Raw genomic sequence first — 12,606 nt, 5'->3', positions numbered from 1 at the left:
CAAGTTTAGTATGGCACAAATTAGACTTTTACTTTCATAAACATTGAAGAAAAGGGTAAGTTGAAAAAAAAACACAAGACTTAAAAATGAACACTGATATGGTAAGAAAAACACCTTGAAAATTGCAAAGTCTTTACGATAATCAAGTTCGCTTTACCTAATAAAAAGTCAATTCAAGTGAAGTCCCTAATTCTAATAATAAAGATCTTTTACTTAGTAAGTAATGAAATACAAGATACATTTACACAAGAAATTTAATTGAATACATTTAAATAAAAACAGATAAAACTAAGAAGATCAATTTTTCTCTTTTACAGATTTCAAATGCAGTACAAATATACCTTTGCAATGATCATAGAGATAAAATTTTACTACATTAAGAGGGTAGACCTAGGGTAAGGGACACATATTTACAAATCAATGGAATGTTTGTATTCAGTATTTTACATCAATCTCATGTAAGCACCAAAGTAACTTGCAATAATTTCCTTCTGTTTCAAATGAAAGCTTGATAGGCTTTTGTGAAATTAAATATGATACAAACATATCACTAATTTGAAGACTTATGTCCCTTACCCAAGGTATATCTCCTTAATTTTCAGCAAAAAGCAATACACAATGATAAAATAAACACATTTAAATAGTCTTATAGCTTGAACACAGTGAAGTATGATTATGAAAAAAACACAATATATAAAAAAAAACATAACAAATGTAAAAAGACAAGATAAGGCACTATATAGAATGTATCCTTAAAAAATCTTAAATCATAATTAATTCCAGAATTTTATAACCTTCTTTTTCAAGTGTTTTAGAATTAAAGTAAGAAAGTAAGTTGATTAAACTGTTTCAAAATGTGAAAATAAACTGTTTCACTAAGAATCAAACTTTTTTTCTGTTTAAATTTCATACAATCCGTGGGCCAATGCCAATACTTCTACTTAGCAGGGGTATAATTTAAAATTTCTGGGTGCATTTTTGAATTTTCATGACACATCTGACAGATTAACAAAGGTATATACAGAATATAAGTTTTGGAGTTGAGATAGAAATCACCACAGTGAGTCTGGAAGAGCATGCCTAATTACTCCCCCACATTTAAGGGGGAGACTCCTACAAATTCAATGAAAAATTTAGAATCTCCCACATAAAATGTTAAGTTTGTGGGAGGTTTTGGGTTAAAATAACTATATTTGCTGTGAAAACTACTACAGTACCTGAATCGATCCGTACAACTAAAATTGCAATCGGTCATCAATAACAGATCAGTTTCCGATCAGTCATCCATCCTTCAAACTGGTCCATTAAATCGGTAAAAGCATCGTATTTGTCAATTTTTTCACTTATTTACATGATGCAATAGATTTAGACATCATTAAATTTTCATTTTAAATTTGCTCTATTTATAACAAAATACAATATGTGGATTTAATATCTTGAATTTAAGGTACATTTAATGTGATAATATATTGGATTCGTTCCAATGGGAATCTTAAATTTACATGAACCAGTCACCCGTCATTTTTCATACCAAAAGTGCAACCATATTGTTCATAGGTTAATGCTCTGTCAGCGATCAATCAGTCAGCTGTCATCGATCTGCCAAATAGTTGCGCAGATCGGTTTAGGGATTGTAAATAATAGAATTTTTACATAAAAAATTAGCTTTAACATAAACATCTCCAACAGGAGACAGTGCCAACGGGGAAGAATCCCCCACATCAATTTTTCCAAAGGTAAACAGGTATGATAGGGTGAAAAGATAAACAGGTATAATTGGATGCGATGTGATGTTGAAACGTTCAATGAATATAATAACATCAGAAGAACAAAACCAGTTTAAAAAAACTTGCATTAAAAAAAGTGACTTTTTTTATAGATAGTTGACCTTTAAATTGAGATTAAAGCTTACCTGCTTACCTTCCCAAATTAGAGGGAAATTCCCATAAAATCAATGAAAAATTTAGGAACTCCATCAAATGTAATATTTGTGTGTGTGTAGGGGGAGGAGGGGTTTGGATAAAAATTACTATATTTTCTTTGAAAAATATTAAACAATTTAATTCTTCCACATGGAACAATGTCAATTGGGGAGAGACTGTCCCAGGTATGTTAAAAGTTAAAAAACCAAATAACAAAAAATGTGGATGTAAGACTAGATGATTTGATAAGACAGATCCATAGGTTTTACCAGTGGTAAAAAGACAGACGATTTGTCTGTATTACTTACTGTACAACTGGTATTTTTTCCAAAGTGAAATTTGTGTGGTTTTGAGTCAAAAATGTGCATTTTACTATTACTGAATCTTTTTTTTTGTGGTTTATATACTAGCATATAGAGGTATTGGGAAATTTATCAATAATCATGACCTCCATTAGGTAAAGAATAAGTCGAAATTATGTTCAATTTCAAAATTTCTTAACAATCGTGAAATTTCGCAAAATTTGAATTGCCAAAAAAATTCCGAGTTTTACAATATTCAGGGTTTAGGTTTAAAAAGATGTCACTGCATTTCTAATGTCTATCATTCTGGTTTGAGAGTGGCATCTTTTGTGACTACTTTGATCATATCCTTCAGTTTTTTATACCTAACAGGAGGAAGATCCTCTTTGCAGGCTAAGTATTCCTGTTTCAATTTGATTAATCTATTGTGAGCTCGTAGAAATTTGTTCTCGTAAACACTGATCATGTGCTCCTTGTGTCTGTTGTCATCTTCAATCTCAGCTTTGTGCATATCTGACAGATCTACAATATTGTAAAATGATACAGCAGTGAAACAAAAGGTTAATTCTTAGTGTAAAAGAGACTCCTAATTCAAAGGGAAAGAATATAAACAGTTACCAACACAAAGACAGTAATATCCCCAGGGCCATATAGCATCACATACCCCTGATGCTATATTTTTCACCAGGATGCTATCCGAAAACTTCCCATAAGGTTCAATACAAATGTGACGCTAAAATTTTCAGATGCAAGATGCTATATTGAAATTTGGGGTTACCAGGATTCTATCTGTAAATCTTTGGGAGAACACTGATAGAGCTACATGTATAAAAGAACAGCATTCCATGTCCACAGCTCAACATGTCTGGGCGATTTTATTTATTGCAACATTTTATATAAATATAATCCACTTCTGTTTGAAGGCACAAGACCACTTTCAAAACAATCTTTGAAGAAATTTCAGTTACCAAAAAAGTTAATTGGTAATTGTTAATTTCAAAAATTATCCAAGAGATTCATGGTTGTAATATTTGGTGTAAATTTTATCAAATTGAATTGAAAAATGTAGGCATGAAAACATTTGTTAGGTGCAACAGCTTGATGCCTTGGATTTATAAATCCACACATTATGTTGGGGAAGGGGACAAAAAAATATATAAAAACTTAAAGTAAATGAGAAACCAATACTCCTCAGAGTATCCGAGGTGAATGACAAAGAAGGATAAAGTGAATTCAATAAACTCTCACTTTCACTATCAGTGGACAAAGCAGGTGCAAGGAGTGTTCCCTTCTCTAGCAAAATTTCTCTCAATAATGCGACGAATATTTAACGAATTTGCTTGGCAGAGAGGGCATCTGCAAAATTTCTAGACCATGCCAACCCTATGGAAAATCCTGGATCCTCCCCGATTAGAGATTTAGACTAAAAGTGAATATTATCTTACTTCTAGTAACAGTTTTCATTGCATATGAAGGTTCATCAGATTTACCAGCAAATTCTTTACACACTTGTAAGAAGCTGGATGGTTTACTATTAACAGGTGCCTTAACTTCTGTTGTGCCCTCTGTACTGTAGAATAGATCTGTAAAACAGTAATGTACGAGTCCCATCAGTAAACAAATTAGTTTCACTATGATACTTAATATCTGCAATTCTGAATGACAATGTTATATGTCTCTTACATCAACTGTGATGTTCCCAATGAACAATTGACCACACTTAAAACTTGGATGATTGGTAAATAAGAATGTGAAGTGGATTAAGGATGTAGATTTAAGGTTAAAACTGCATATACTGTCATAGTACAATCAATTATATATTCTAAAGCTTCAAACCAAATTTTATATCATTCCTATGAACTTTGACCTAAAAAAAGATATAAATCCTTATTTTGTCCATATATTGGGACAACTAGAATACCTTTCACTCCTTTATGTTTAGGTATTTTAGGAGGTTCAGAAAGCCTGAGGACATCATCTGTGGTTGCATCCAAAATCATCTGTTTCATGTGGGCGTATCTGGTGACTGGATTGTCCTTTGACCTTTCATACTCCTGATCCAATACCAGAATGACCTCATATGTTGACTTGTACTTCCTTTTTAAATCTGATAAAATCTTTGACAGTCTTTGGTTTTCAATCTTCAAGCCATCTTTGGTTTGAGTTGATAATTTTTGAACTGTTGAAAAAAAAAACATAAAACTTATGAACAGGTCCACCTAAGAATTATGCAGAGGGAGATCAGTCCATATTTGTTTCATCAAGTGTCATTCACTAGCATCAAGCAAAGGATGAAACATGGTATAACAATCCACCATTTTGAAAGTTTAATTTGACTATCTGCACCATCAGAATCAAGTTAAAAAGACAAAAATTTTCCATATTATTTTGGTAAATTGAGTTATAATTTCATTGAGATACACTGAAAATAATCATTTCAAGGGCAGATATACATGTAACTGTCAAAAAACCTCATTTTTCTAACATTCTATTGAAAAAAATTCTGAGCAAATCCAGTATCAAAGAGATCAAAAAATTGGGGTTTTTTTTTTTTTAAATAGAGAAAGCATCCTCGAGTGAAATCATTGTCAGATGTGTGCGGTTTTGACATGCATGTTTCTGATCTGTGGGGTTTTGACATGCATGTGCCTGATCTGTGGGGTTTTGACATTCATGTTTCTGATCCGTGGGGTTTTGACATGCATGTTTCTGATCTGTGGGGTTTTGACATTCATGTTTCTGATCTGTGGGGTTTTGACATGCATGTTTCTGATCTGTGGGGTTTTGACATACAAGTTTCTGATCTGCGGGGTTTTGACATGCATGTTTCTGATTTTTCCCATTTTTCCAGATTCTTACAAAGCTTGGATATAGTAGTGTAAATGCATCAGTATATCACACTTGTGATTTGAGAACCAGGAGGGTGGAAAAAAGGGAAAAATATTGACAGGTTATAAAGTGATCTGATGTCCTGTAGAATTTAGCTATCCTGTGTGGACTAATGCCATACACTTTGCCAACCGTATATACATGTAAAACTATTATTCTAATATTTTAATAGATATCAAGTCAAGATCAACTAGAAAAGCCAATCAAAGCTGGGAATGTACTATGTACACTAGTGTAAGTCTGGTAACTGGTTAACATCTATATGTAATTAGGTTACTTATAGTTAACACATCCTCTGTTCAATGAATCAATGAGCTGAAGTCTACACATAATTGTAAACAAATGATCATCAGTTGGTTGTATTTATGGTGAGGTACAACGTACATTTGTATGATGCCTGTTTCCAGTCTGCACAGCTGACAATGCAACAATCATACTGAGTTTTTACAGGTTATATTTGCGAGCAAGCAATCAAGCAACTACATTCAGTGTTTTACAAACATTGCCAACTGGACTGAACAATACTCATAAAATCAAGGTTTTGCAAGACTCTGTAAATCTGAAAATCCGTACAATTGAATCTGATGATAAAATTGACATACATTTTGTAAATGTATAACTGATGAGGGCACCATAAATTTCATAACTTCAATTGGTTTTGGCTGGCTATAGGTAAAAGGGACGAATACAACATGCAAACAGCTCCCTATGGTAAAACATATAATTTTGTTAAATTTATGACAAAAAAAAAAAAAACGAAAAAAAAAAAATAACAAAAATTACTGCCAATGTTTTGACTAAAAATAGTAACTGTGCATTAAACCATCTAAATATTCCTTAGTTTTGATAAACATAAAAAAATGAATGGGATACATGTACATGTATACAAATGTATGTGTACATCTTTCCTAAAATCTTTACTTGCCTAAATCAAGTTTTAACCGCATTTTTTCACTATCTGACTACAAGTTTTAACCAATAGGCAATTACAAGTACATAACTATCATATTACCACACCTACCTAAATTTTTCTTTCCTGTGCTGGTCCCTGACATTTTCTTAAAGCTTCATCATCTACATCTCACCCTGAAATTGATGATGTTTTTATTGATCTCTGTAGTCGGTCAACCAATTGTTGCAAGAAATCGAAGGCAACATCTGGCCATTATAGATACATTGTACTTATTTGAATAGTGCAAAAAATGATCTGATTTAATTTGTTTGTTATATCACTTTACAAGTTAATGTTTAGATGTAGGTGTAAAACATTTGCAAGAATTACATGTATGTTATTGATATACATGTACATTGTATGAGCTGGGAAAATTCATTGTTCATCTATTTATTCTTGTGGAGTACATAAAAGATTAAAGTTTCATCAATAAGTTTTAAGAGGCTAGAATAAGACTTGTTCATGCTATATCAATAATATACATTTTTTACACTTAAACTTTGCACAATACATTTTGTATTGACAAAAATAGGGTACATGTATGACCAAGAAAGAAAATATGATATTTAATTTTTCGTTTGGCTAAGTATTACTCCTACTTGATGATGTTGCATTTTTTCTATTGAGGAAACACCATTGTCCTGGTTTTCTGTAAAAAAAATTACTTGTATATTTTCATTAATTCAATTTTCTATTTTCCCTTTCATCATTATTTGTTAATATTATTATTTTTTCATCTTTCGTTTATTGTGCGTTTAAACACACGCTAGGAGCCTTCGTTATTGTTATCAATCGTGTGGGAAACCTAAACATTTCAAAGAGTGTACATGTATGTGCCTTGAATCCTTGTACATGTACAAATGTTCATGAACATATGCATTGTTGAATCAAATTTGAAATACTTAAATAGTTAAAATACAAAAACAGTCATTTATTCAACAAAATTATATAAAATACATGTATGTAGCTCTTTTAATTCTGGTAAAATATACTTGAGTGTCCTCTTTGAATATGATTGTGCCCATATTTCCTACTTTCCTAAGTAAAATTGGACACCGTACAAAATTAGCAATGTGAACAACGAGAACATGTGATGTGACATTGTGCCATGCCTAAAAACATTTCTTATATTTAGTGATCCAAGAAATCTGAATAAAAACATACATGTACATACATGTTACATGTATCCATATAACACTGTAACAAAATACTTGTTTTGTACATGTATGTGAATACTATTGCTTGAAGCAAAATAAAGTACATGTAAATCACAAAACCAAATAGTTTTTATACAGAAAAAAAAGAAAAAGAGGAAAGTTCTACTTACATGTACAAAAAAAAAATCCAAATTTATTGAACATTATCAAACTTTACAAAATATACCATGTGCATGTACCAACTACATGTACATGAACTTAACAACCATCAAATAACAATTTAAAAATTTAGCAATTTAAATAGAAATTACATGTTGTTTAGAATTTCCTGTTATAATAGATTGTTATGCTATCCTAATTCTCAAGGCCATTAACTGTAAATAGATGTACACTTAATCATTAAGTCAATTGAAGCCTTACAGGGAAATATAGCCTCTATTGTTATGCTAATCCTAACATGGTGACATATATAAAATCATACATACATTGTAATAATGTACATGAAAATAGCACACAGTCTATAACTCTAAAATAACATATAGTAGACAGAGAGATCTAGAGTTTTATAGGTCATATACATGTCACAAATAAGATTTCAATTTTATATATGTACATGTACATCTTTTTCAATCTGCAAGAGAGGACAAAATAAGTGAACACCCAAGTTTCACTTCATAAACAGAGCGATATTTCAAGTTTGTACATCTGAGGATTCCAAGTCTCAAAAAATAAAAACAGTATATCAGTAGATTTGCAGGACAGCCTACAGTCTCTGAATCGATCTGTGAAACTATTTGATGGATCGAGGACCGCTGACTCATTGATCAATGACAAATTGATAACCAATGACCAGTGACCAATCTGACCGCAGTTTTGTTATGTAAAATGACGGATGATCGGTTCATATAAATTTAAGAATTTCCACTGGAATGAATGCAATATACTACCATATTGAATTAGCCCTACTTTTAAGATATCAAGTACATATATTGTTTTTTTTTTGTTAAAAATAAAACAAATTTAAAATAAAAGTAATTACTTGATGTTTAAATCTATTGCATTAAGTAAATATGTGTAAAAATTGACAACCAAATCAACAGAATCCATAAAATATATTGACTGCTCAGTGGTCACATGAAGCGATCACCGGTTAAATGGATCGGCTTGATGAATCGGATACTGATCGATGATTGATGACTGATCACAATTGTAGTTGCTCAGATTGGTTCAGGTTTTGTACCTGCATTGTAGTACATCATACATGTAGGTAGTTAGATTTAAATAACCAGTTAATTGATTTGGCTAAGGAATTAATTCTTCATCTGAATTGATTTATCGCTGGTCTGTCACCGAGCTGGGTAGCATTTGATCCTCATGGTGAAAGTATAACCATGCTCTCATCTTACATTTGGCACCCAACAGAACTAAAAAAGCAACAGGGTTTGGATAGCTCATGAGCTAATGTTAAGTCATTTGTGGTACGAAGACTCGAGATGTGGGGGTAATGTGACAGGACAACCTACCTGTATTGTAATAGGTAGTGAGATACATGTATAAACAGCAAGTTAATTGACTTGACTAAAGGACTAAATCTTTAGCTGATTTGGTTTGTGCTACATATACTGTCTAGTAATGGTAGCTAAAATTCAGTACAAGTTGTAATTCCTTTGGCAACTGTGGCAAGAATTCAGAGGTCCCCTTTTGCTTTTTTTATAATTCAGTTCTAAAATATTTGATTAGAATTGTTTTAGAATTTAAACAACTTAACTTGATTAGACTATCCATTTTTTTAAGGATTCTGTAGAGTACTAAAATAAACTACACATACATTGTAGTTGTGGTTTGCTATGTACTAAAGGTGAGCTCTTTTCAAATGACTCTGTAGTTTCACAAGAATATTTTCAAGTTGACCATTCAAAACCTTTACAGAGCAATGAGTTTAGTTTTAAAGCAAAGCATCTTCCTGTGTAAAAATACCGATAAATAATGACAAAAATTTATTTCAACATGATAAAACAAGATTTTGCAGTGTAGTGCAGGAATTTGAGATCCTGAAAGTAACAATGAAATGGTCTTCTGTTTTCAATACATTCTATATCGCCAATTCAAATAAGGACAATGAAACTAAAATGAGACTTACAAACCCTATTTGCATGCTAGTCAATAGCAATACAATAGTGACATGTACACAACAGATGTTTTGAACTGACTACAGTAAATGAGAGGACCATATCAAATGGTCCTCATACAAACAGACCCCCTTATTATTCATTTTTCCAGGACCTCTGACTAAGTACATTAGTACATGTACATTTTTATACCTAACAACAAATTACTGTGAAAACTTATTTGTAAGAATTATGGGAAAAGAGGAGACATATGGTATTAGGACTTGACACATGTATTTCTTGATGCTGTACTTCAATCACTTCAGCAAATCCCCCCCCCCATTTTGAATTAGAAAATTATGACACATTTTTGTGTGTACATGTATATGCATGGACAAAAAAGTGTTCCACAAATTTTTTTTGTAGGCCCCCTGGGTCCCCTTTGGTGATTCTCTAGATCCCTCTCTGTACTTACTTGGATACTTATAATATAGACTGCAGTCTAAATAAACATGGGAAGGAACACAAAGTGCTTCTCTATTGCTTATTGTTGTTTTTGATTCATTTTTATCATATCTTCTGCTAGAGGAAAGATTTGTTTCTACATACATTTTGTATATCATTTTATATTTAAGCAAACATTCAATATTTCTTTTGGCAATACGAGGTATTATATGACACATGTAATCCTTATATGTACAGACTTAAAATAGGGCTACATGTACATGTATGTAGATGAAGTGAAACTTGGGAGTTTATTTTGTCCTCTTCTGCAGGTTGAAAAAAAATGCACAGCAAAAGTCAAGTCACTTTGTAACTCAACATACATGTACATGTACATGTATAACGTACAGAGACATGCCAATAATTATTGGTCTCTTCTAAATTTCCTATTACTTTCTATGTAAAACCATTCTCAGAAGAATACTCCTCAATTGATTCTGATAATTTTTAGCCCTTTGAACAGAAAAATGTTGAAACTATAAGTTATGAGCTCCTAGGTGGCCAAAAATGCATGGTTACATAAACAGTAACAAATGTAACTTACATAATTATATGTAGATTCTGTTGAAGGTTGAAGCTACAGTTGTACAATTATAGCCAAATCCCTCCAACAGATCTACTGGCAGTCTAACCACAGATAGCCACCTATATTTTTTGTACATGTAGGAGCTTATTACATTTTTGTATAATTTCACTTACAAATGTATCTACATGTACATGTATATATCATTGGGAAAATAAATTGTATCTTTGTATCTTACTTAATATTTCTTAAGAGTTTTTTTTTGTAAGTCATTCAGATGCAACTAAATTGGTAAATCACAAGACAATAAATTAAGCCCCGTCCATTGACCTTCTGTCACTTACATGTATCATAGTGTCCATTGTTGTATAATGACACTGTATTATTTTGTTGCAGAAAATTTAGAACAAAGTATAAACATTTTTTCTTGCATTTGTGTTTAATGAAAATACATTTAAGGTCATTGGCTCCTTTTTTTTGTCGTTTCATAAAACCTATTTTTCCACGATGAAAAAAATTTCAGTCAGAAAATAACTTTGAGTCAATAACAGTTGTGTAGTTCAATATCTCACTTATCCTCAAATGGGTGACAAAATTGGATATTTTCTTTACTCATTATGATATCATGATAACTGAAAGTATTAAAGATTTGAAGCAATGGTCTACATTTACATTTAAAAATGTATGCAAGTTATTGAAAAGTAATTAGTAATTACATTTGTACATACAAATAACGCATAACGCATTATTTTCAAATACATGAAATTAAAAAAAAAAAAACACTGAATTACACATTACATTGTAATGAATCACAGCTACAATGTAATTATAATTATATTTTTATTTATTCCAGGTCTGATGATTGAACTACAAATGGTATCTAAGTCATGACATCTGGGTCAAATTGTTTTGAAGTGCACACAGAAATTTAGAATGTGTGGTCTTCATTGATTGAGCTATAATGCCTCTCATCGGCAAGGTCAAATTATTAATAGACTGATTTAAGACCAAAAATAACTTTTGGACTGTTGAAGTAGAGCTTAAAGATCTCAAGATGACATGGGGAGAGGCTGAGACAAAAGCAAAGACAAGAGCTGAATGGAGAGATCTTGTGTTGACTTTATGCTTCATCTGGAGTAAAGAGGATAGGTACAATGTACATGTAAGTAGACTGATTCTACAAATATTTTCATCAATGGTGGATGGGTTTTCAACAAACTTACTGTATATATTTTTCGTATACTCTGTTTAAAAGTGTAGAAAGTCATAAGTTTAGAGAGTTTGTGTCCTATGCCAATTGTTCTAACAAATAATTTCCTTTCACGAACTTAACAACTTGTAATTTTTAAGGTTACTGCAATTGTAAAACACAAAAGTCTGGATTAAAGGCAATCAGAGATGCAACCACAGGTCATTAATCAATACAAGGAAGTTTCTTTTTATATCATAAGAGAAAACTGTTCTAACTATTCTTGTTTTCTACTACTTTTTTAAACAAAAAGAAAACAGTAAAAATTACTCATTTTACATAGTAAACCACTTTGTTAACAGAAACAAATCAAATTGTTTGTAATACCAAAAATTGAAATCAGGGAAGAAATTCTTGTCTTATCCATCATTGAATCTTTGTTTAAATTTTACAATTTAGCGAGACCACTTAACATAAATATTGGAAAATTTGTGCTTATTGTGCCATTTCAAGGCATTTACAAGTTAATTTTAGTTTATTTGAGTATATTTGAGTATCGAGTAAAAAGACAGACCATACTGCTTCTGCTTTGACATTTTAGTAGAAATCACATGTGATCAACACAACGCAGAATCAAAAAATAAACTTTCATAAATGAGGCTCTACAGTTTCATTCTCAGAAGTGCCAGAGAGTTTAGTACAGGCAAGTGTCATAAATTTAGTTGGAAATGGTGGTCATGAATCTTAAAGTTTTGATCGCTCTAAATATCATAGAAAAGAGGTTCCTCTTTAAAACACAAGTTCCAAAAAAAGAGAAGTTCCACTGGAAATTTGGAAACGAAGTTCGTAAAAGAATTATCTATAAGAACTTCTGTTATAATGAACAAATAAACGCTAACACTATAAAATTTACCGTTAATTTAAAGTAAACAAACAAATATCTATCATTCGTCATATGAAAAGAGTGCCAAAAAACGTCTAATTATTGAAATTCCTTGCAGTTTGGTCTCACCGGAAATGTCATTTCATTCAACCGATTTACCTTGAAGTGTTCATTTGT

The 12,606-nt window shown here is 31.5% G+C and overlaps 1 protein-coding gene across 2 annotated transcripts; it reads right to left on the bottom strand.

Annotated features, from left to right (window-relative positions):
- Nucleotides 1–301: 301 nt before the first annotated feature.
- On the bottom strand, nucleotides 302–12,606 carry LOC148619839 (uncharacterized). 2 transcript variants are annotated; one of them, XM_088580174.1, is made up of 6 exons: nucleotides 12,460–12,581; nucleotides 6,665–6,714; nucleotides 6,135–6,199; nucleotides 4,146–4,403; nucleotides 3,670–3,807; nucleotides 302–2,746 (listed from the first exon to the last, which is right to left on the bottom strand). In XM_088580174.1, the coding sequence occupies exons 3-6, from the start codon at nucleotides 6,166–6,168 to the stop codon at nucleotides 2,526–2,528; spliced, it is 651 nt and encodes a 216-aa protein (XP_088436300.1). In that variant the 5' UTR covers nucleotides 6,169–6,199; nucleotides 6,665–6,714; nucleotides 12,460–12,581; the 3' UTR covers nucleotides 302–2,525. The 2 variants fall into 2 exon arrangements, with proteins under 2 accessions (XP_088436300.1, XP_088436299.1); XM_088580173.1 differs by lacking the exon at nucleotides 6,665–6,714 and having other exon boundaries at nucleotides 12,460–12,606.

This window comes from Perna viridis, chromosome 4 (genome assembly GCF_037379345.1).
Source record: "Perna viridis isolate PV_CMFRI_1.1 ecotype Kerala chromosome 4, ASM3737934v1, whole genome shotgun sequence".
NCBI lineage: Eukaryota > Metazoa > Mollusca > Bivalvia > Mytilida > Mytilidae > Perna > Perna viridis.
Note: the sequence above shows the minus strand (reverse complement) of the source record. Positions and strands in the feature narration are given on the sequence as shown.